Consider the following 26,807-nt stretch of genomic DNA (forward strand, 5'->3'; position numbering starts at 1 on the left):
TACTGGTCCATTATGTAATGTGTATTTATAAAATTAAAACACTATTTATTAGAAATGAGAAAGAGAGAGAACCCAAATGTAGCACTCAGGCTCACCCTCTGGTGATGAATGGGTTAATTAATACAGAAAGAATGATATTCAGCGCTCGTGCTGCAGAATAAAAATGGAAAGTCCCTTTGCTGCACGTGCATGGAGCGTCTCCCCAAATGCTCCCACCTCAAGGTGGTCCCCCCTAAAAAAAGGGGGGAGGACATCCTGAAAAACAGAGAAGAAAAATGCACAGATGCGCACCAGGGATTAAGTAAATGTCATTTATTGATAAAAAATACACAAACACAACTGAGAGGATCCAATCCCACCTCAGCTATAAATGTTAAACCGCTCAGATTCAGTGACCATACATATGGACTCGGAGATATCTAAACCCTAAACAGTATCACACACACAATACACTAAAAAAATTCATCAATGTAAAAGACTAAAAAAAAGGAGAAAAACAACAATCCAAAGTGGTTTAAATAAAAACCGCCATAGAGGACTATCAAAACACTGACAGGGGGAGACGAACACTCACACTGAGGCAGAAATGTGGGCCCACGGTAGCCGTAAGAGGATCCGGATCACGTAATACATAAACTAAGTACTTACAGTAGACCTTACAGAGAGCACTTCCCTGTATCTGATCTTTAAAGTAAGGCTCACAGTGTCCGTCGGGGCACATTAGAAGCCTGTATCGATCGCACGGGCAGAGTACCCCATCAACTCGCGGTGTGAGACCATGAATGCAGTGAAAATCAGAGCTCTGCGCATGCACGTGTGGAGACAGAGCCGTGGGAAGTGCTCTCTGTAAGGTCTAAGTACTTAGTTTAGTTTCCCTGATTATAGCAACTCATTTAGGTTGCACTGGTCAGTACTGCTGTTACGCAGTCTAAGGGTTACTAACAGAGGATCCTTAACAGCCTCTTTATCTGTTTTTCACCCGTGTCATGCTTTCCCTGAGAAGGGATATTACAACCCTATATCAGTCTGTGACACAGAGCACACTATCTCCAACATCTGTCACTAAGGTTACTTGAGGACATACTTACCTCCTTACTGCAGACCTCACCAGGTCACTTTAGGTCAACCTGACACAGCGCTGTGTATACTACACTTATCACAGAAAGGAATAAGCTGAGATCCTATTGAACGCTGGTATCATTCTGGTACAACATTGCACAGGCTCCCAGATACCTCAATGCACCAGCTACTACAAGTTCTACTATATATATATATATATATATATATATATATTGTGACAAACGGCTTACTCCGGGGCTCCGTCGTTTGTCCGGGACTGTTTAGAACACGGTCTTTTAGGGTAGGTTAAATGATGAGGCGTCACGTACTGTTCCTTTAAACAGGCTATGCCTGGTTTATTCAGTCCCAGGCACTGAGACTGCCACAGTGCATACAACAGAAAACAGATCAAAACAAAAGCTGCTCACCTGAGCGATAACTTAACTTAGATATCCCTGACTCAGGGTTGGAAGTGGCTTTTCCACTTCCAACATCAAAACACGGTACTTTTGCAGTCTTACACAAATGAACAGAAAGATTGAACCTGTTTGGGGAAGAGGCTTCTCCCCTCTGTAGTTCAGCAGCCTTCCAGCCTCCTGGCTCTTGTGGGGAGACCAGAGCAAACAGGAAATCAGTCTTTCATACCTGATTCCTAATTAGCATGACAGGTGACAGAAATCAGGCAGCAGACAAACTCTGGTCTGGATCTCTCATCCCTCAGTTCCAGCGCTTGCCAAACTGTGGGATGGAGTGTATGTATTATAAGGCTGCACTCCCAGGCCAAACAGGATAGAAACTGTCTAGTATCCTGGGAGCCCTATATACGGAATTTATTACCATCCCCTGGTTTCTGTCACATATCCTCCCCCCCAGCTCAGACCTCGAGGGATGAGCGACCATGGATATTAGGGAGTGCATCCTTGACAACCCGTCAGCATTGCCATGTTTGTGCCCTGACCTGTGTTCCACAGAAAATTTAAAGGGTTGTAGGCTTAGGAACCACCTGGTCACTCTAGCATTCTTTTCCCTGTTTTGACACATCCAGGTAAGGGGTGCATGATCTGTGACCAACCGGAATTTTCTCCCCAACAGGTAGTATTTGAGCGTCTCTACAGCCCACTTTATTGCGAGACACTCTTTCTCTACTATGGAGTAATTTTTCTCCTGGGGATTTAGTTTCCTACTTAAATAAAGGATGGGGTGCTCCTCACCTTGAGACTCCTGGGAGAGTACCGCCCCCAGCCCTACCTCAGATGCGTCGGTTTGGACTACGAACTCTTTGGAGAAGTCAGGTGTGACCAACACTGGTTGGGCACAGAGAGCTTCTTTCAGGCTTCTAAAGGCCTGTTCGGTTTCGGGGGACCACTTTACCATTAGCGGTCCTCTTGCTTTTGTGAGGTCAGTTAGTGGGGTTGCCTTAGTTGCAAAATTGGGAATAAACCTTCTATAGTACCCAATTAACCCCAAAAAGGTCCTTACTTGTTTTTTTGTAACTGGCCTTGGCCAATTTTGTATCGCCTCCACTTTGAGTGTTTGGGGTTTGAGTAAACCTCTGCCAATAGAATATCCCAGATACTTGGCCTCCTCCAGACCAATAGTGCATTTAGCGGGGTTAGCAGTTAGTCCAGCAGACCGGACTGCGTCAAGCACAGCTTGGACCTTTGGAAGGTGGGATTGCCAATCTTCACTATGGATTACCACATCATCCAGGTAGGCGGCAGCATACCGAGCATGTGGTTTTAAAATTTTATCCATCATTCTTTGGAATGTGGCGGGAGCTCCATGTAAGCCAAAAGGCAACACCTTATACTGAAAGAGGCCATCTGGGGTTGAGAAGGCTGTCTTTTCTTTTGCCCTTTCTGTTAGGGGAACCTGCCAGTACCCTTTTGTTAGGTCTAGGGTTGTGAGATATCGGGCTTTGCCCAGTCTCTCTACAAGTTCATCTACCCTGGGCATAGGATAAGTATCAAATTTTGACACCGCGTTTAGTTTCCGGTAGTCATTACAAAACCTTGTTGTACCATCTGGCTTTGGGACTAAGACTATAGGGCTGTTCCACCCACTTTGGGATTCCTCAATTACACCTAGTTTTAGCATTTTTTTAACCTCTAAACTTATAGCCTTTCTTTTGGCCTCTGGGATTCGGTACGGTTTAAGGTTAACTCGGACCCCCGGTTCAGAGACTAGGTCATGTTCAATTACGCTAGTTCTACCTGGCCGTATAGAGAAGATTTCTTTGTTTCTTTTCACTAAATTCTGAACCTCTCGTTTCTGATGAACAGACAGGGTTTCAGCTATGCTAACCTCTGGGTCAGTTTCTTGATTCTCTGACGGACCTGGGGGTACTAGGGTTAACAAGACTTCTCTATCTTTCCAGGGCTTGAGTAGGTTTATATGGTAAATTTGCTCAGGTTTCCTCCTACCTGGCTGTCTTACCTTATAATTTACTTCTCCCACTCTTTCCAAGACCTCATATGGCCCATGCCATTTAGCAAGGAATTTACTCTCCACGGTGGGAACCAGAACTAGTACCCTATCACCTGGAGAAAAAATTCTGACCCTAGCACCCTTATTATATGTATTCCTCTGTGCTTCTTGAGCTTTCTCCATGTGTTCCCTCACTATGGGTAGGACTGCAGCAATGCGGTCCTGCATCTGGGCAACATGCTCTATTACACTTCTGTAAGGGGTAACCTCGTGTTCCCAAGTCTCTTTGGCTATATCCAGTAAGCCCCTTGGGTGTCGGCCATACAATAGTTCAAACGGGGAGAAGCCAGTGGATGATTGGGGAACTTCCCTAATGGCAAATAACAGGTACGGTAACAAACAATCCCAGTTTTTCCCATCTTTATCAACCGCCCGCCGTAACATGCTCTTTAAGGTTTTATTGAACCTTTCCACTAAACCATCTGTTTGTGGATGATAGACTGAGGTTCTGAGATGCTTGATTTTTAGGAGTTTACATAGCTCTTTCGTTACTTGGGACATAAATGGTGTTCCCTGGTCAGATAGAATCTCTTTAGGAATCCCGACCCGGGAAAACAGAACTACTAACTCTTTTGCTATGTTTTTAGCTGAGGTGCTACGTAGGGGAACTGCCTCCGGATATCGGGTGGCATAATCTAATATTACCAATATATGCTGATGTCCCCTAGCAGACTTTATTAGGGGTCCTACTAGATCCATAGCAATCCGGTCAAATGGTACCTCTATTATGGGAAGGGGTACCAATGGGCTGCAGTACGCCTTGAACGGGGCGGTGATCTGACATTCTGGGCATGAGGAACAATAATTCGTAATTTCTGCCAGAACCCCAGGCCAATAGAAGCTTCGGAGAACCTTTTCTTTTGTCTTTTCCACCCCTAGGTGTCCCCCCAATGGATGACTATGTGCGAGGTGTAATACTACGTTACGGAATGTCCGTGGTACCAACAATTGTTTAGTTGTAACTGATTTCCTTTTATCAACCCGATATACTAGGTCGTTCTCTACCTCGAAGTAGGGGTAAGCAAGTGACCTATCTGGTTGGCCAGGAGTACTATTCTGGTCCCGTATATTTCCCCTTGCTACCGCTAATGTGGGGTCCTCCCACTGGGCCTTCTTAAAACTCCCAGGACTGACCTCTAGGTCAGCGAGGGTCTTATCCGGTTCTGGGGTGGTAAGTGTTTGCTCAACATCTTGATTTGGGGTATTCCCTACCAAAGTAGTGATGGGGAAGGGAATTTTACAGCACTCCTCCTTTTCCCCCTTCTTATTTGGGCCCTCGTCAACCTCCATTTCTGAAAAAGGGAAAGGATTTGTTTCTTCTAATACTTCGTTATGGTCCGCTATTGAACTCTGGGCGCTATTCTGAGCGGGGGACCACATTTTTAAAAAATGGGGAAAGTCGGTCCCTATTAACACATCATGTGCCAGTTTGGGTACAATACCCACCTTGAAATCTAAAGAACCAAACTCTGTTTCAAAAAAAACATCAACAGTGGAATATTCATGATTATCCCCATGTATACAACAAATTGCCACTCTTTGTGAACTGTTTCCCTGTTTCTTCTTAATGGGCAAGAGGTATTCGGACACTAGTGTGACCATGCTCCCAGAGTCAAGAAGTGCCCGAACCCTCTTACCATTAACCTTTACAAATGCCCACAGATGGTTATTCAAGGGGTCCTCTGGGCTAGGGCCCATACATTGGGACAACAGCGAATAAGGTTCCACGCTGTTGCATTGCATGGGCTCATCATTTAGTGGGCAGATTTTTGCTGTGTGGCCCCTCTCATGACAATTTACACATTTAGGTACATAGTCTGTGTCCCACTTAGAGCCTTTTCCCGGCTCCCCATGTAGGCTATTGCCCTTAGTGTGCGAACCACTGTTGCTGGTGCTGCGTGAAGGTGGTCGCCGCTCTTCAGCGCCCCTTAACCCCGGTACCCTTTTACCGTCTCTGGAAGAGTCCTGGAACCTCGGGTAGTGGGGTTGCTCCACGACTGTGGGTTGCGGGTGCTCTTCTGCTGCATTGTACCTTTCTACGAGGGCCACAAGCTCATCCGCATTGTGGGGGTCACTCCGACTGACCCAACGGCGTAAGGCAGAGGGAAGTTTCCTCAAGAACTGGTCCATGACCAACCGTTCCACGATGTGGCTGGCTGAGTTGATCTCGGGTTGTAGCCACTTCCGGGCGAGGTGGATGAGGTCATACATCTGGCTTCGGGTGGCTTTATCCATCGTGAAGGACATTGCGTGAAACCTTTGGGCGCGAACAGCCGTGGTTACGCCGAGGCGGGCGAGGATCTCGAACTTCAATTTTGCATAGACGTTAGCTTCGGCTGGCTCTAGATCAAAGTAAGCCTTCTGGGGTTCGCCGCTTAGGAAGGGTGCGATTAGACCAGCCCACTCAGCTTCTGGCCATCCCTCTCTCTGTGCCGTGCGTTCAAACGTGAGAAGATAGGCTTCCACATCATCCGAGGGTCCCATCTTCTGAAGGTAGTGGCTTGCCCTGGTCATTTTCGGTACTGGGGCTGCCGCTGCCAGTGGAAGGTTACTGATAGTCCCCCTCAGGATCTCGAGTTCCTGCTGTAAGCCCTGAGCGAACCGCTGTTGCTCCTCTCTCAGCAAGCGGTTTGTCTCTTGCTGGTTTGCATTCGCGTTTTGCAGGGCTTCATTCGTCTGTTGCTGGTTTGCATTCGCCTGTTGCTGGTTGGCATTAATCTCTTGCTGGCCTATTAACAGCTGTTGCTGGGTTTCATTCGCGTCTTTCTGGGCAGCGACATTGCGTACCAGCGCACCCACCACGTCTTCCATCTTGTTTGCAGAGGATGAAAAAAACTTTTTTTTTTTTTTTTTTCAAAGTTCTTCAACCCGCAGACCCCCTAGTGCTCTGCCCGCATTCTCCACCATATGTGACAAACGGCTTACTCCGGGGCTCCATCGTTTGTCCGGGACTGTTTAGAACACGGTCTTTTAGGGTAGGTTAAATGATGAGGCGTCACGTACTGTTCCTTTAAACAGGCTATGCCTGGTTTATTCAGTCCCAGGCACTGAGACTGCCACAGTGCATACAACAGAAAACAGATCAAAACAAAAGCTGCTCACCTGAGCGATAACTTAACTTAGATATCCCTGACTCAGGGTTGGAAGTGGCTTTTCCACTTCCAACATCAAAACACGGTACTTTTGCAGTCTTACACAAATGAACAGAAAGATTGAACCTGTTTGGGGAAGAGGCTTCTCCCCTCTGTAGTTCAGCAGCCTTCCAGCCTCCTGGCTCTTGTGGGGAGACCAGAGCAAACAGGAAATCAGTCTTTCATACCTGATTCCTAATTAGCATGACAGGTGACAGAAATCAGGCAGCAGACAAACTCTGGTCTGGATCTCTCATCCCTCAGTTCCAGCGCTTGCCAAACTGTGGGATGGAGTGTATGTATTATAAGGCTGCACTCCCAGGCCAAACAGGATAGAAACTGTCTAGTATCCTGGGAGCCCTATATACGGAATTTATTACCATCCCCTGGTTTCTGTCACAATATATATATATATATATATATATATATATATATATATATATATATATATATATATATATATATATATATATACATATATATATATATATATGTTTAATTGTTTACAATTTGGATTGAGCAGTTTCTGCATCAGTGATCTGTAGTTCTCAGTACTTACCTTAGAGCACACCCTGTATGATTTGTTCTCCACACAGATCCTTATAAGGACTGTTGTTTAGTGTGTTACCTGGATCACCTAGTACACATTATTACCTTAGATCCTGAGCCTATACGGTTTTCAGTATTGAGATCTGAATACCTTCAGGTCGTCGTTTTGTTTTAACACCCATTATTTTATCTATATGTTGCAGAATCAATAAAGTTTATGTATTAATTAACCCATTCATCACCAGAGGGTGAGCCTGAGTGCTACATTTGGGTTCTCTCTCTTTCTCATTTCTACCTGTGTATACACCCAAAGCACCGTTCACCAATCACTATTCTGTGGCAGTAGCAGGGGCTCCCCTATTGCTTAACACTATTTATTAGTCTGCATTAAAATAATTGGACCTGAATAAATGAACGAGAACAATAAAAACGTATTAAATAATAGCAGTAGATGCTAGTAAATGATCAAGGCAGTCGGTGACCAATACAAGTTAGTTAGTCAGTAATTACCACAGTATGCCTCTAGTGAGGTCACGCAAACCACACTCAGCTAAGGGTATAGTGACCCTATATGCCAAACAGTTTGGCTGAAGGTGTGATGCCCTAAAGTATAAAAGCAGCAACCACTAGCAAGCGATCAATGACAGTGCCAACTGAAACAAGGAAAATTCTGGTACAATTATTTTAATGCAGACTAATAAATAGTATTTTAATTTTAAAGGTAGTGCCTTTACTCGGCCAGTGTTCTCTTCTCTTGTATACATACCATCAGATGCCTCTTCACTTTTCTCCTTTTAGACTTTCTTAGAAATTCCAGAGTCTGCCAGGTGCACAAGTCCCTACATACACTGTAATGGCCTGTTCCTTGCTAACAGAGATGGGGTTCATGCTCCCGGGATAATTTGCCTACCGGTGCACCCTCAAAAACACGAACTTGGTGATACAGAAGGGTGGGGGTCACACTCCCAGAGACAATGATCCTTGTGCTCCTCCCCCACAGCACAGTACGTCGTGCTAGTTTTAGTTACGGGTACCCAAGAGTCCTTCAGCATACATTGCAAATTCCCTGGCCCCAGCCTTCCAACCTTTCAAGAGGATGAATATAGATAGGGTAACAGCTCTCCCTGGTAACATCCCCTTGGAAGGTCACCCCTACAATGAACAGAAATATGGGGGTCACACTCAGAGATACTGATCTTGGTGTGCCTCCCCCACAGCACAGTACATTGTGCTAGTTTACATGAACAGGTACCCAAGGGTCCTCCACGGCACATTGGGAGAGCCCTGGCCCTAGCACTAGCCTTTCAGCCGCATAGACCTTGAATAGTATATACTCCCCAGTGTCACCTCGGGGAGAGATTTCATCCTTCCTGGATATAACATGGGTGCCCAAGGATCCCTGGGGTAGCATCAAGGGCCCTGGCCCCGGTCCCAGTGTATTCTACTGCTTTCATCCGCTGCTATAAAGCCCCTTTAAGCTGTTGCACTGTTTGCTGCAAAGTCCTGAAAGCCTGTCCTGATCTCAGCAGCGCCTCCAATTGTAACACAGGTTCCCCCACCATCTGGAAGATGTTGCTATTACTACCGGTGTCTGTGGTGTTTTCATACCTGTGAGGGTCCAGGAGAGCTGAGTGGTCCGCGATATTGTGAGGACCAGGACAAGCTTTTGATGATCATGATGATTCCTCAGGGTGTCATCGCCTCCAGCTTCAGTGGGCTCCAGGGTATCCAGAGTCAGGACCCCACCAAAACACAGTTCTTTCCCCTTTGCCCAAATGGACTGAAAACTCAGGCCGGGTATATAACATCAAAGGGTTTTGTTTGGCTGGTTCAGTCACTGCAGATGTTATACACAGCAGTTGCATGATGGTCAGAGGATCCCAGGCCTTTGGGTGGTGCTGGCTCTCTGATAATTGAGGCTTCTTGATCTTTCCTGGCCAGCCAGCCCATGGGGGACTGACTGGCGTGTCCCTCTCCCAGCCGAGAGAAGACCAGCCACACACCTCCACTCTCTAGATGGGTTAGATCAGCACTAACTACAAATTTGCACTTCCTCTCTGAGGCATCAGAAGGGATGGGCACAGGATCTGCACCTTGATAGGCTACACAAAGATTCTGACAACACCACCACTTCAGTCACTCAGGGAGTCAGAATGAGGGGGGTCAAAAGTCCACAGGATTGCCTGCCACAGCCTGAAGCTAACAGGACTTACATGACAGGAGGCAGAGAGGCATTCTAGTCCAGCCATCTTACACTCTCCCCTGGGTGAAATTATGATCCGAAGCATACCACATCATCTGTAAAACACGGTGGAGGCAGTGTGATAGCATGCATGCATGGCTTACAATGGCACTGGGTCACTAGTGTTTATTGATGATGTGACAGAAGACAGAAGCAGCCGGATGAATTCTGAAGTGTATAGGGATATATTGTCTGCTCAGATTCAGCCAAATTCAGTGAAGTTGATTGGACGGCGCTTCACTTTACAGATGGACAATGACCCAAAACATACTGCGAAAGCAACCCAGGAGTTTTGAAGGCAAAGAAGTGGAATATTCTGCAATGGCCAAGTCAATCACCTGATCTCCACCCAATCGAGCATGCATTTCACTTGCTGAAGACAAAACTTAAGGCAGAAAGACCCACGAACAAACAACAACTGAAGACAGCTGCAGTAAAGGCCTGGCCAAGCATTACAAAGGAGGAAACCCAGCGTCTGGTGATGTCCATGCGTTCCAGACATCAAGCAGTCATTGCCTGCAAAGGATTCTCGACAAAGAATTAAAAATGAACATTTTATTTATGATTGTGTTAATTTGTCCAATTACATTTGAGCCCCTAAAATATGGGGACTGTGAATGAAAATGGTTGCAATTCCTAAACGTTTCATACAATATTTTTGTTCAACCCCTTGAATTAAAGTTGAAAGTCTGCACTTTTATTGCATCTCGGTTGTTACATTTAAAATCCATTGAGGTGGCGCGTACAGAGCCAAAATTATGAAATTGTGTCAGTGTCCAATTATTTACGGCCCTAACTCTATATACACACACACAGATATATATATATATATATATATATATATATATATATATATATAATCAAAAAATAAATAGATGATACCGTTCTGTGGCTAAAGAAATGCTTTTATTTGTGCGAGCTTTCGAGATACACTGATCTCTTCTTCCGGCGATGTTACAATGAATGAAGCAAGGATAACTTAAAAACAGTGTCTCTTGGAATGTTATCTGTGCTTCTCCTTCCCCCGGTGTGGATGTGTTTTATGGCTAGAGGTGTCAAAGGGTAACTGAAAGCAAGTGAAGAAAGAGTGTGTATGTGTATCAGTGTGAATAAAAATGAATGGAGAGCCCACAGTATAAACAGTGCTCTACACAAGGTGTGTGTGGAGTGAGAGGGATATAAATGGTGTGGGTGGGTGTGGAAATGTGAGAGTTTGTAGCACAACTAAAAGTGTGTGTGGATACTATGTGGTCCCTATTGGTGTATATGGATGGAAAAATAAGGAGTATTAGTATGTGTGAGAGACAGCTGTGTGTGCATACATATAGCACAGTATGTACAGACATGGCCTTTAGCGCTCATGGGAAGAGAGTTCGCTAGTGTCAGTAATGACTCATAAAATTTCGATCTCTGTTTAGGCCACTGCTAAGTGTCCCGAACAGTTGCATAAATTTGTATTCATGCAACCGTCTCTCTTTCGGGGTTTTAAGATTACCTTTGAGTATGGCAACCCTCAGATCGTTCATCTTATGGCCAGAGTCAGAGAAATGTTCGCCAACAGGACTGTCTCTTGTTCCGCGTGTGATGCTGTGGCGATGCAGGTTCATTCTCTTGTTTAGCCCCTGTCCTGTCTCACCTATGTAGTAGCAGCCCCCTGGGCATTTCATGCACATGATGAGGTACACGACATTGCTGGAGGATCAGGTGAACCCTCCTCTGATTTTGTACTCCCGATTCTTGTGTGGTATTTGTATTGTGTCCGCTGTGTAGAGCATTGCGCAGGTTTTGCATCTTGGGTCCTGGCATGGTTTTGTCCCGCATTCAGTTGTACTGCTGAATACTTTACTCCTCACCATAATATTCTTGAGATTATGGGGTTGTCTGTATGATAATAAGGGTGCTTCAGGGATGACCTGTTGCAGTCTTGTATCTTCCTGGAGGATGGGTTGTAGTTTCCTGGCGATCTTGCGTAGGTCTCCTAGGTGTGGGTTATATGTGACCACCAAAGGAACCCTGTCGCTTGTCTCCTTCTGTTTGTATTCAAGGAGATCACTTCTTGGTATTCTGGTGGCTTTGTGAATTTGCTGGTCTACAATTCTGTGGTTATATCCACGGTTTATAAAGTCTGATCTCAAGGCTTTAATCCGCTGGTCTCTGTCTGCTGTGTCGGAGCATATCCGGTTGTATCGTATGGCTTGATTGTAGATGGTTGCATGTTTGGTGTGTGTCGGGTGGAAGCTGTTGTCCCTCAAATAGCTGGCTCTGTCTGTAGGTTTGCGGTATACAGAAGTCTGTAGTTGGTTGTTCTTTATAGTAATGGTGGTGTCTAGAAAATGTACTTCATCCGGGGAATGGGTGAGTTTGAGGTTGATGGTCGGGTGGAAAGTATTGAAGTTGTCATAGAACTGTAGGAGGTCCTGTTCGCCAGAGGTCCAAATCAGGAGGATGTCATCGATGTAGCGAAGGTATGTAAGGGGTTTCAAGTGACAGGTGGACAGAAAGTCACTTTCCAGTTATTATCATACAGACAATATGACATATTGGGAGACGGTTGGGAGGAAGGTCCCGTTTTGCAGGACCGAAATGTTGGGTATCTTGATGTATTACATTTATTACTAATACATTTATTTTGATCTATCAACTGAGCGCTGTCTCCTGATTGCCAGACTGCGGAATGGTATTGTATGGTTTTATATATATACACATATACATATATATATATATACATACACACACACACATTATATATATATATATATATATATATATATATATATATATATATATATATATATATATATATATATACATACACACACATATATATACACACACACACACACACATATATATATATGTCTTCATATACCATTACCTACTTGCAGTTATTATACTGCTTTCCATTATATGGGTCTCTCTCCTTTATATGTCACATTTGATATCTGTGTTTGGGTCACTGAAGTATCTTTCAAAAAATGTTTTTGCTGTCATGTATTATATTTATAGTTTCATGCCCATAGGTCTTCCTAATATAGTGCCCCGTACACTAGTATCGTATGCCTGATATATTCTACCACTTTCTGTTTATTTATTTTCTTTAGAGGTTTATTATTTATTTTCCTCTATTGTTTTTTTGTTCATTATCTCCTTTATACGACCGGCCGGTTGTGGATCACTATGGGTACTTTGTCCCCATAGTGGTTTCATGTTTTGAGATTTTGATCATATTATGGTTTGTTTGTTTTTTATGGTAGTTTAGTTTTTCTTGGGGTTGTTTATATATATTTTTTTCATTGTCCTATTTAAATTTATTTTGTTCAGTCAGGCAGGGTTTCAGTCAGCTGTTTTTTGTTTTTCATCTTATTTTGATTTAATAACTTCTCCTGCGCATCCTATAGTAAATGTGGACTGAAAGTAAAGATACAGAGAGAAGATCAATAAGAATCAGGCACAATGTAGCTATGAGCACATTGGGGACATAGTACCCAATTAACTCAAGACTGGCCAGTCATCTAAACATGTTGCTACAGTAATAGCAGAAAGCCTGAAAATGTTCAAATGCCTCTCATATGAAAAGTACCACTAAATAAACAGTTAATGAGATATAATACACTGACATCGCATGCATATAGCACAACACAGCATGTGGAATGGTTATGTAGCATGAGGAATGGTTATGTAACCTGAGGGACTGCACATGATAAATATGTAATTAAATCAGCAGAGTAAACTATATGCAAAGATGAAACCCAATACAAACATGCTGAGAGTACTCTGAAATTAGACCATACGAGTCCTACAAGTAACTTTGAAAACCAATGCAAATGAAAGTGGTAATACTCAACTTAGTGAAATGGCAATAAATGTGCAGTGTCAGAGAGTGATCCCAAAATTTCTCATGATGCAGGGTACTGGTAAGTCCATATAAAAAACATAGTCAATTATGAGGAAAAAAAGCTTGTGTGTGGTCCACTCTACACGTTTCATCACCAACGGACTTCTTCCCGGAGTGGTGATGAATTACTGAACAGAAGAGGTTTTTAAACCGGACAACTAATGGTAACGTCATATGGCACCAACAGTTCAAACCAATGGCTGTGAGATACTGATGATCCCGGAAGTGCGTCACGTGCATGCGCTGTCGTGCGTTCCACACATCCATTCCTACGTTCCAGCGTCGTCACTCCTCATTCGGTTTGGTCCTTCAGCCGAAATCCCGCGAGGTTATGGCCCTCCTTCACATCCTGATATCTTTGCACTTATATGCCGTTCTTCTCAGGTCTGTTCTGCACAGGGGTTGTCATCTTTTTCATTCTGTCAATGGATGTGAAGGAGGGCCGTAACCTTGCGGGATTTCGGGTGAAGGACCAAACCAGATGAGGAGTGATGACGCTGGTACACAGGAATGGATGTGTGGAACGCACGACAGCGCATGCGCGTGATGCACTTCCGGGATCATCAGAATCAATGCAGATCAGCAGCAGCAGTGGGGATATCAGGAAACAAGAGAAGGAAGATGTTGTAGCCAATCAGGAGCTTAAAGATAAGACTGTCAATTTGAATTTCATGTGTTGAGTGCTATGTGATTGCTATTTGTTCAGCTGTTTCGGTGTTTATCACTTTGTTATTGATTGTTGGGGGTATATATACTCTTGTCTTTCTCATTATGCCTTTTCACTTGAGAAAGACCTACTAAGGTCGAAATGGTTGAACTTTTGAAAATCCGTGGAGCGCTGGATCCTTCCATTTATTCAACAATGTTGAAGCAGAGCAGTAGTGTGGAATTAGTTGCTGTTATCATAATTCTGCTTCACGATAAAGCATATATTGGGATGTCGATCAGCTATGAGGTGCTCATCCATGGGGATGATCTTTATCGTGAAGCAGAATTATGATAACAGCAACTAAATCTACACTACTGCTCTGCTTCAACAGTGACCATTACCTATTTGGATGCTATATATATTCTACCATATGCTTTTTGAAATCCTAAACTAACCTCTGCGGGGATGTTAACCGTTATGAAATGCCTGTCTTTGGTGAAGGTCTTCATTCTGAAGCAGGTGAAAGTGTGCCAAGCAGAGCAGAGCCAGCGACGAAGAAAATATATCTCAGGCAAACTCCAAACTCAGTCAAATCAGCTGTTTAATGCAAGCTTCCAAGAAAACCAAGGACTACATGAACGCACCTACGCGTTTCATGCCAAAGCACTTTGTCAATGTGAAGCAGAATGATGACAACAATGATAAATTCAACACTGCTGCTCTTCCCTAACAGTGACTAGTCTCAAATATGGATGTATATATCCCATCATGTGCTGTTTGAGATTTGGAAAGAAGTCTATGTAGGCATGACCAGTTATGAGATCCCTATCTCTTGTGACCATTTTTAATGTGAATCAACATGATGATTATGGTAACAATTTTTTGTTGCTTTAGAGGTATACACAGTTACAATAAATGGCTATAATTGATCTCTGATATATAAACTTACCATTTAGAAATGATCTGTGTCTGCTGAATGACAGTTTGTCAATTATAAAAATGTTCTGTATTATTTTTGGCATTTTCAAACAAATATACTGTAGCTTATTGGAACATTAAAGAGCATTTGTCCTTAAGTGGGTTAAAACCACTATGTGCTTTAAAAATAGCACTTTGACACAGTTATGGATGAGGCTATGTCCTAATACTATGCATAAAGGACAATGGACAAGTGCTTTAATTGTGGCGATCTATCCTCAAACAAAGGATATAGGATCTGCCGGTATTATGTTTTAAAAACCTTCTGTCATTCAACTATGTGAACATTGTCAGTTCGTAACGCTGTCTAAAGTCAGCGCTATGTTGGTGCTGATTGGATATTAGCTCTACGCATGCGCAATACACTTTATCAGTGCTAACATCAAAGAGTTGAAGCTCAGCAATCGATTCACAGCTGCAGACAAATAAGATCAGCTGCTCAATTATACAAGATTGCAGAGTAGTAGTGTGTGTCACCGTATCTCACAGCCATTGGTTTGAACTTTTGGCGCCATATGACGTTATCATTAGTCGTCCGGTTTAAAAACCTCTTCTGTTCAGTAATTCATCACTACTCCGGGAAGAAGTCTGTTGGTGACGAAACGTGTAGAGTGGACCACACACAAGCTTTTTCTCCTCATAATGTTTTTCATATGGACTTACCACTACCCTGCATCATGAGAAGTTTTGGGATCACTCTCTGACACTGCGCATTTATTGCCATTTCACTAAGTTGAGTATTACCACTTTCATTTGCATTGGTTTTCAATAATTACTTGTAGGACTTGTATGGGCTAATTTCAGAGTACTCTCAGCATGTTTGTATTGGGTTTCATCTTTGCATATAGTTTACTCTGCTGATTTAATTACATATTTATCATGTGCAGTCCCTCAGGTTACATAACCATTCCTCATGCTACATAACCATTCCACATGCTGTGTTGTGCTATATGCATGCGATGTCAGTGTATTATATCTCATTAACTGTTTATTTAGTAGTACTTTTCATATGAGATACATTTGATCATTTTCAGGCTTTCTGCTATTAGCAACATGTTTAGATGACTGTCCGGTCTTGAGTTAATTTGGTACTATGTCCCCAATGTGCTCATAGCTACATTGTGCCTGATTCTTATTGATCTTCTTGTGTATCTTTACTTTCAGTCCACATTTACTATAGGAGGTGCAGGAGAAGTTTGTGTGCCGGTTTCATGATTTTTTTTTAAGTGTGTGTCTTATGTAGATGTGTTTAATTAAAATATTTTTTTGATAATCTTTATTACAAATCTGCTTCATTTTTTGAAACGTCTGAGTGCTTTTTATTGGGTTCTTTTTTCTCTGTGTATTTAGATTATTTTTCCCTTAGCACCGCGAGACCTGGGTAGTTTTTACAGGGATTTTCTTTGGCTGTAGATTGCATTTATTTAACAGTGTTGATTGCGGTGTCTGCTTTCTGTGTGTGTGATATATATACACATACACATACACATATATATACACACACACACAGTACATATACATATATATTAATGTGTGGGTTTATTCATGATGCCTTTGCTTTCTTTGAAACATATATATTCAAATTTGTATTTGTGCTATAGACACACAACCAGACTAAAATTGTCAAACCGGCATCAGTAAAAACCTAATGTGTGACACAAGGTATTCTGTAATTACACTCAAGAGCTTCTAAAAGCCTTTAGTCAGTTGAAAGAATCCAAAATAATGATACCGACATAATAATAAACACACAGGAGAGTTTAGGTTTTGAAATGATCAAGCGTTGTCAGCAATGTTGTATAATTTGTTGTATCTGTCAATTAGCCAGTTTGTTATTTATGCTTTACAAGCATTGAGACTGTAATCATCCTTAGCTAGATATACTGGCATTGCAATAAACTGAAAACCCTCTGCAATAAAGCACAATATCAATGCTTAGATTGTAAGCTCTTTGGAGCAGAGACTTATTTTCCTAATGCTTACTTTTATGTCTGAAGCGCTTATTACCATTACGTTCCCTACTATTTTCTCACATATATTACTGCTGTAAAGCACTTTACAGGAAAAGATATACATACATTATCTACTTCATTTAACATGCCCAAATAGCATTCATCCAATAAAAAGGAGCACGTCTGTATCACAGACTGGATACTGGTATCACATTGAAACTGGTAATGGTGTTTGCACAACTGTATACTGTATGCTGATAATATTATTAGAAGTCAGACTACAATATCTAAACAATAAAACCTTATAACAGGGAACAACTAAGAAATGGTTGCAGCGCATGAATGCTGTTTCTCATTGCATATATTAATAAGATAGGAAAAGTTAAATGCAGGCAAAACCTTTTAATGCACTCCATAAGTCATACAAAGTGTGTCTATGTAAATATGTACCAGAAGTGGTTTACCAGTTTGAAATGTGAAAACAATAGCACAAATCCATTTAAACAATACTGTACATCACATATTATGGGGCCTATGCAGAGAGCAGCGAATTTTAAAATTGGCGAATTTATTAAAAAGTAGCTTTTTTGGAGAGTTTTAATCTCCATATGCAGAAAAGTGCGAATTCTGCTATATTTAACATGGATGCGTGTGGCGAGTTTAAATTGGCGAGATGCGCGCTTCAGAAATGTGTTAAAACAAATTCGCGCCTTTTTTTTTCCCTTTGCAATGGCCGCGAGCGGCAGTTTTTTTTGGCGAGGCAAAACGGAGACAATCGCGCCATTTTATTGGCGCGAACAGCCGCTAGATGCCGTTCGCGCCTCTCTGCATACGGATATTTTTAAAACTGGCGAGATTGAGGTTCTCGCCAGCCGCGAGGCGAGTTTTACAAATAGAAAAGAAAAATTGGCGCGTTTTTCGGAACTCGCCATTTTCTGCTGCTTTCTGCGCGATTTTCTCCAAAAAATGGCGAATTTCGAAATAGCGCTGCTCTCTGCATAGGCCCCTAAATGTTTTAATATTTTATACTGAAGATGTATTATTATAACCACATTTTGCATGTTTCCACAATTCAGATTTGAAGCGTGATTGATTTAAACCTACAGTAATACCAGTTTACAATACCAATGCAAGGTTAAATACTGTAATATAAAATCTGATGCTTAGGTTTCAACTGAAGCTAAATATAGAAAGCAGGGGGATTTTTTTTTTTTTTCTAACAATGTAAGTCACATATTTGTATAAAAAGAGAACTCCAATTATGTAGTGATGTTGTTCAAATTTTTTTTCTTAAAAGCAAAATTCACATGTTCATGTCATGCTTAAATTTCAGCCCTAAGATACTGCATAGCCGCTTTTATTGAACAAAGGCTGAAAGAACATTTGTCGGATGGAGAAATGAGGCATAGGAAAACAAAGTAATTTATTTTGATGTTACTTGGGGCTGCAAACTAAACTGCACATGCACCATTTGGTTTTCATGATGCATTGCTGCCGAAATATTTCTTTAGCCGCATTGTTCCCTTATTTTAGGAGCTATGAAAAAAAATGTAGGTTGTATGATGACTTTTATTGAACCAACAATGGTTTAGATTATACAAGCTTTCAAACCTCAGAGAGTTCTTCTGCAGGTACCAGTAGGTGTACTGCTGCTTTGTACATAGAACAACATAGTGTAGGTAAAGAGGGGGCAATGAAAACAATGCGGCATGATTCCCGAAATTTGAGGGCAAACATTTTCCACCTATTAAAATGTGTCGCAATAAAAAAATACTAAAACAAGCGCTAGAAAAATGTGCTATAAACAGTGCAGTGCATGAAAAAAGCTGCCTGGTAATCTACTAAGGGAATTATCTCAAAAATACCCAAAAACAATATAAAAATACAAATATAGAAATATAACCCGGCGCATGTGTACATACATTATGTGAATAACCAATATGAATATATAAACCATAAAAGGATATAAGTTACTAATATGAGTAAAGTCCTTTCTTCCAGACTTGAGTGATTGACGAATGGGGGATAGACTCAGTTCTCAAAGCACATAGAGAAGATGTTCCTCTTCACTGCAAATACTGTCCGGGAGGAGCCTAAGGAGACGCTGCCCTGGACACTCATCTGACTACCAGTCTGGAACGGAGATGTGACGTTATCACGGTCGCGCCAGAACAACGCGAGGTACACGCGTTACCGGCAAGGACTAACAGAGACTGAGTACTGCTGATGTGTGTGCCGGGTCAGAACTTCTAATTTGATTTTAAACTCACGTTTTTTGTGTGTATTATTCTGTTTTAGTTCTGGAGGCGTCATTAAAGTTTTTATATATTGCGCAATCCTCTGTTTCTCTTCATCCTTTTGTCGGAAATTAAGATACAGGAGTCCTGGGACAGGTTCAGGAGACATCTTTCCTGAGAAGGAGGTTCCTTTTATATCCATCGGAATTGGGGACACCACGTGGGGTTCGTGTTACCCTGAAAACCTTTGGACTTAGAAGACACCATATACAGTTTCTCTCCACTGCATGCTGCCTACCTACCTCTAGTAAGTGGGCATTTATTTGAGTTTCATTTGTGAGGGCTTCATTGCTGAAAAACAATACTGCGCAATGTTTTTCCCCGATTTATGTCTCAATCTATAGGACAGTATTTGCTGTGAAGAGGAACATCTTCTCTATGTGCTTTGAGAACTGAGTCCATCCCCCATGCGTCAATCACTCAAGTCTGGAAGAAAGGACTTTACTCATATTAGTCACTTATATCCCTTTATGGTTTATATATTCATATTGGTTATTCACATAATTTATGTACACATGCGCCGGGTTATATTTCTATATTTGTATTTTTATATTAAAATGTGTCACTAGATCTTTTTCTGCAATGCGCGTGTAATTAGTAATTGTGTCATATGTTTATTGATATGAATACATTCTTATGATCTGTGTGCATGTAATGTGGTTATTTGTAATATTGCAACATTCAGTACCAAACATTATTTTAGAAACATGTTTACTAAAAATGTAATTACTAGATTTCAGCATGTCTACCCCACTGAGCACCTGATGTTAACTGATGAGAAGTGGGAATTAATTAATTAAGGAATCCTGTATTAAGTGGCACCCTTGACAAATGGCATCTACATTCTTAGCAGGATCCAATTATATTAGAACATTTCATATTGAGGAAGTCGGAGTTTAACACATTTGTCTGTCTTTACATATGAAGTAATACAAAAAAAATGATTTGCTAGCCTGTATTTGTAAGTGAACAAACAAATAAACATATGCTTAATGTTAATTTTAAGACAGAAGTAGTTTTTGTCTTGAAAAAATGAAATATGATGTGATTACTGGATTAGATTACTGGATTAGATTAGGGACTCCTTTTCCTAAATGTCACTTTCATGTCTGAAGCATTTCTTCCCATTATGTGTTATTTGTACTATATGTTATTTATATGATTAAGACACGTGTATTACTGCTGTGAAGCGCTATGTACATTAATAGCACTATATAAATAAAGATACATACATAACTGCTGTGAAGTGCTCCAGTATGTACATTAATGGCGCTATAAAAATAAAGATACATAGCTGCTGTGTATGTGCTATGTATGTACGGTACATGAATGGGGCTATACATATAATGATATAATACATATGAAGTTACAGTGATGCATCTATTGCTATAATACTCTAGCATCAATCAATAGTAATGAAGGGAAGGGGTCTGTCTAATGTGCCTGATACTCTCAATACTAAATTCAATTACCAAAAAGGAAATATATATTTTTTGACATACCTGTGTTCCAACTTTGAAAGCAGCATCAATCTGTGCTTTAAGTATATTGCACTTCATGTGATCAGGTACAGCTGAAGGAGATAATGGAGGGTGAAGAGTCTTTTCAGGTACTTTTTTGTCTTCCCCCTATATTTTTATAAAGAAAAACACAGAAAGCATGGTGTTCAGGCCAAGACATGCTGAGGCCTCTGTAGCAAACTAGAAAGTTTGTTTTCAATATATAAAAAGCAACTGAAACCAACAATTACATTTGATTATAAGTGAAACTCAGGAACATACTTTCAGGATTTTTAATTACCTTAACCTTTTCAGTGTCCTTGTGAAGTACCTGGTACGTCATGGCACTTGCTCGTGTTCAAGGGGGAAATTGGGCTGGTCGCTGCTATCCAAATGAAAGTTGAGCTCCTCCACTTCTGTTTCAAACAAGATGTGTCACATGACGTGGAAGTGCCAGAGGCAGAGGGCACTCTGGTACCGCCGGAACCCTAGCAGTTGCTTGTTCTAAAAAGTAAAATCCTGTCTGTACAAGATTGGTTGGTTACCAAACTAGGGGGGTGCGGGGGGATGGGGAGGGGACTGCTCTATCGTTGCTCTTGCACCAACAACAAGCCTTTCTGTGGGTACTACCCCACTAGGCATAATGCTATCACGCTATTGTCCTAGCAGATAGAGGACAGAGCCCAAGGTTCTTAACCTCTGGGCTCTGTCCTCTATCTGCTAGGAAAATAGTGTGATAGCATTGGAAACTTACCAGAGAGTGCTGCAGATCTTTTTTTATAGTCTATCTATCGTTGTCGCTTGATGGTGATCCCAGCTACACTGTTAGCACCCTGCTCTATTAAGATAAGTTATTTGTCCTACTTTTGCCCAATTAGAGTGCCCTGAATATCTTTATGTTTTATATATATATATATATATATATAATCAAAAAATAAATAGATGATACCGTTCTGTGGCTAACGAAATGCTTTTATTTGTGCGAGCTTTCGAGATACACTGATCTCTTCTTCCGGCGATGTTACAATGAATGAAGCAAGGATAACTTAAAAACAGTGTCTCTTGGAATGTTATCTGTGCTTCTCCTTCCCCCGGTGTGGATGTGTTTTATGGCTAGAGGTGTCAAAGGGTAACTGAAAGCAAGTGAAGAAAGAGTGTGTATGTGTATCAGTGTGAATAAAAATGAATGGAGAGCCCACAGTATAAACATTGCTCTACACAAGGTGTGTGTGGAGTGAGAGGGATATAAATGGTGTGGGTGGGTGTGGAAATGTGAGAGTTTGTAGCACAACTAAAAGTGTGTGTGGATACTATGTGGTCCCTATTGGTGTATATGGATGGAAAAATAAGGAGTATTAGTATGTGTGAGAGACAGCTGTGTGTGCATACATATAGCACAGTATGTACAGACATGGCCTTTAGCGCTCATGGGAAGAGAGTTCGCTAGTGTCAGTAATGACTCATAAAATTTCGATCTCTGTTTAGGCCACTGCTAAGTGTCCCGAACAGTTGCATAAATTTGTATTCATGCAACCGTCTCTCTTTCGGGGTTTTAAGATTACCTTTGAGTATGGCAACCCTCAGATCGTTCATCTTATGGCCAGAGTCAGAGAAATGTTCGCCAACAGGACTGTCTCTTGTTCCGCGTGTAATGCTGTGGCGATGCAGGTTCATTCTCTTGTTTAGCCCCTGTCCTATTGAATAACCCACACCTAGGAGACCTACGCAAGATCGCCAGGAAACTACAACCCATCCTCCAGGAAGATACAAGACTGCAACAGGTCTTCCCTGAAGCACCCTTATTATCATACAGACAACCCCATAATCTCAAGAATATTATGGTGAGAAGTAAAGTATTCAGCAGTACAACTCAATGCGGGACAAAACCATGCCAGGACCCAAGATGCAAAACCTGCGCAATGCTCTATACAGCGGACACAATACAAATACCACACAAGAATCGGGAATACAAAATCAGAGGAGTGTTCACCTGTTCCTCCAGCAATGTCGTGTACCTCATCATGTGCATGAAATGCCCAGGGGGCTGCTACTACATAGGTGAGACAGGACAGGGGCTAAACAAGAGAATGAACCTGCATCGCCACAGCATTACACGCGGAACAAGAGACAGTCCTGTTGGCGAACATTTCTCTGACTCTGGCCATAAGATGAACGATCTGAGGGTTGCCATACTCAAAGGTAATCTTAAAACCCCAAAAGAGAGACGGTTGCATGAATACAAATTTATGCAACTGTTCGGGACACTTAGCAGTGGCCTAAACAGAGATCGAAATTTTATGAGTCATTACTGACACTAGCGAACTCTCTTCCCATGAGCGCTAAAGGCCATGTCTGTACATACTGTGCTATATGTATGCACACACAGCTGTCTCTCACACATACTAATACTCCTTATTTTTCCATCCATATACACCAATAGGGACCACATAGTATCCACACACACTTTTAGTTGTGCTACAAACTCTCACATTTCCACACCCACCCACACCATTTATATCCCTCTCACTCCACACACACCTTGTGTAGAGCACTGTTTATACTGTGGGCTCTCCATTCATTTTTATTCACACTGATACACATACACACTCTTTCTTCACTTGCTTTCAGTTACCCTTTGACACCTCTAGCCATAAAACACATCCACACCGGGGGAAGGAGAAGCACAGATAACATTCCAAGAGACACTGTTTTTAAGTTATCCTTGCTTCATTCATTGTAACATCGCCGGAAGAAGAGATCAGTGTATCTCGAAAGCTCGCACAAATAAAAGCATTTCGTTAGCCACAGAACGGTATCATCTATTTATTTTTTGATTATTGAAGCTCGGCTAACACGGTACTGATAACTCTACATATATATATATATATATATATATATATATATATATATATCTTAGTCTGACACATAAGCATTTCAATGGAAAGTGCGAAGTACCATACCAAAATAATATATTTGGGTACCACATTTTACATCCCTTTGTCATTATAGCCTATTGACTGAAATAAAGGATAATCATGGTCTTGTTGTGATTAATGGCAAGGTGAGGTGTGACCTATTTATCGTTATGTTATTTCCATGCACTAACCTTAACAGAGTTTAGAAGATCTGCGATGTTAGGCTAACGGGTCATTAGCATCTTATTTGCATATACGTTACCCTAACATCCGTAGAAATGTATCGATACATTATTTCAGTGGTTAACTAAAGGTTATCATAACATTATTCTCTTTATTGCATAAGGATTAACCTAGCATTAATTTTAGTTAACGTTATTTAAATAGGCTGACAGAGCTTGGTGCATGTGGCCCTCAGTGCTTCCACTTTGGTATAAGAAACAGGGTTTTGTATTTTACATACTGTATCTTAGTGGGTGTCATTCTGGTCTGTAGAATATTGCAAAATGCAGTGGTATTGGTTCTCAAGTGCTCGATCATGTAATTATATTATATATATTGCCTATTCAAAAAATGGAGACACAAAAATACAGGGGTAAGGCATATAATTTATGATTGTATAGCCATGCCACCTGTAGCTACTAATGTGCCCTTGTACTGGCAAGCACTTGGTGCTGCACTTGATTGAAATTGGGAGGCGGTGACATCAGGCCTGAGTATGTCCAATCATGGGACAGACCTGGTGCCCTCTTCCTGGCTGTATTTAAAAGGTAGTACCGCACCAAATTCAGTAGTGTGTCTCTTTTCCTGAGAGAGGCAAGGTTGCACAAAGGGAGCCTGAAATTGGGGCCTTACCTGTTCCTCTTCCCCTTGGGGGAGAGCGAGTGTAGACCTACTGTATACCCTGACTCCTGATAGGGGAGTTGGGCAGAGCTAGGACAGCTGCTGGGGCCCTGACCTGTAGTGGTTGTCCAGGGACTATCATCCAGTGGATAGCTGACCTGAGAAGCTGTGATTGAGCAGACCACTGCTGTGGTGGTATCAATAAAGACTGTTCCTGTTTGCATATATCAGGCAGGAGCCTGATGTGTGATCTTACTGGGAGGAGAGTGAAAATTCTACTGTAGGAGATCGCTCCATTCATCTTGGAGCCTGCGGCAGATGGAGGAGCTGCACTACTAGAACCATGGGGGTAATGTACCCCAGAAACCTAATCCTGTGCCCCACTGCCAACGGCGGACAGCTCAGCCCTCTAGCAGGTATCATGCACCCCACATTTAGTAATGGCCAGATCTCTCACCGGGTTTGGGAAACACCGTTACAATTGCATATTCATAATATTCAGTGAGGAGTCTCAAAAAATGTCTATGGCAAGGGACAATATTTCCCCGAAAGCAGTGAGCTTGTGAAAAATGAATCCACCCTTGAAAGCCTCATTGGGATAGTCCCGAGAAAAATGTGATAATAAGACTCCGTATTCACTTTTTTCTCCCTGATCTGTGTCTCCCACGAGAGCGTGCAACCGTTTGTAGATTCCAGATATAGGCAAAAATGGGTATACAGCGCACAGGCACAGAGAGTCAGGGTCAGTTTAATGATAAATTAATTTATTTCGACAAACATGGTAAAAAACGAAGGTCTAGTACTTTCTTATGCGTTTCGTGCACCTTGATAAAGTGCCATTGCGCACAAAATGCATAGGAGAGTACTAGACCTCTGTTTTTTTTACCATGTTTGTCTAAATAAATTAATTTATCATTAAACTGACACTGACTCTCTGTGGCTGTACGCTGTATACCCATTTTTGCTTGTATTAAGGTCTGTCCTGCTTTCGTGCTTTCTAAAATGATTTTGCCAACTTTAATCAATGAAAATATTCCGGATAGAAAAGTAAATATCAAGTAAACAAACGTAGAACACAGTTATTGACAGAAGTTCAAAGACGGATGGCCATCAATAATAAAGTAAGTACCACATAATCCTTTTATTGCTGACATATAAAAATATATATCTTTTGATATTTCTGCCCAATGTAAATAATCAAAAATGAAGAGCAATGTTTCACCTAAATTTCAGTGATAGGAGATTTCCCATTTTGCCCATTATGGCTTCTGCAGTTGCTTCAAAGTTAGTAGCCCCCTGTAAGGGTGGCATGATGGAAGGAGGGGGGGGTGGTGTCAGGTGGGTTGAGGCCCCAAGTTATGGCTAGTAAGGTTTAAAGAAATGTGGTAGTCTGAGGAGGAGGGGGGGAGCATAGAGGGGAGTATAAGGCCACGCTTATAGTGCGCAACGGTTGACGTCACCGTCGCCGCTAGTGAAAGTTGTAATTCTCTTTGTGGTGACGTCGCGGGTGACCAGGTCATTGATTGGTTCAGAGGCTGTCGCCACTTGACCGGCTAACAAATTTTGCATCGCTGCCGTCGCTCGGTCGCGTTTACTATAAGTGCACGCGACGGCGGCAATACATTCGTTTTCAGGCGACGTCGCGTCGCCAACACTATAAGCGCAGCCTACGAAAGCAAGTACTCACTATGTTTTGATGCTGGTGGCCACTAGGATTCCACCCTCGCTGTTGGTTTTGGTTGTAACTGTTAATGTTGTATTTAATATATTTGCTAAGATTGTAACTTTGTTATTAATTAAAAAGAGAACTATGAAAAATAACTTCTAAGTAAAAGAAAAATAGTGAGAAATAAAATAAAATTGGTTGGGCTGTTTATTTGTCATAGCTGGCGGGTGGGGTAGTGTTCAGATTGCACGTGGGAAGGATGGATCAGTGATCCAGTTGGAAATAAGGTGGGGAAGGTGTTGCTGGGCTGTTGTGGCCAGTCTGGTGATGTCCTTCTGGTTTGGCTGGGGTTATTTTATACATCCAGAAGATTATATATTTGCCTTATAAGCCCGTTATGATTTCTTAGGAAGTAGAAGGATTTTCAAAGATATTTCTCACGGTGCTGAGTATCTGTATGACGGGATCTCCCACAAACCATCACTGCATAAAGTTTTTCATTCAGAAATAGATGTACGCACTCTTAAGTGAAAATGGGGTCTTTTAGACCATTTATTGGATATGCAAAAGATCGACAGAGCAGAATGTTATGGGGTATTATTCTGAAAAAGGATTAAAACCCTGACACGTTGTGGTCTGTCGATC

The 26,807-nt window shown here is 41.8% G+C and overlaps 1 protein-coding gene across 2 annotated transcripts in view; it reads right to left on the minus strand.

The window, feature by feature from the left end:
- EPB41L4B (erythrocyte membrane protein band 4.1 like 4B) overlaps positions 1-26,807 on the minus strand; it is a 472,815-nt gene that overhangs the window by 96,496 nt on the left and 349,512 nt on the right. For both annotated transcript variants that reach the window (XR_012799153.1, XM_075585948.1), the window contains exon 18: positions 20,742-20,867. Coding sequence is in view for 1 of the 2 variants with exons in the window: in XM_075585948.1 (XP_075442063.1) it covers positions 20,742-20,867 (126 nt within the window). In the remaining variant the exon portion in view is untranslated. The remainder of the gene's footprint in view (positions 1-20,741; positions 20,868-26,807) is intronic.

Source organism: Ascaphus truei, chromosome 2 (genome assembly GCF_040206685.1).
Source record: "Ascaphus truei isolate aAscTru1 chromosome 2, aAscTru1.hap1, whole genome shotgun sequence".
Classification (NCBI taxonomy): Eukaryota; Metazoa; Chordata; class Amphibia; order Anura; family Ascaphidae; genus Ascaphus; species Ascaphus truei.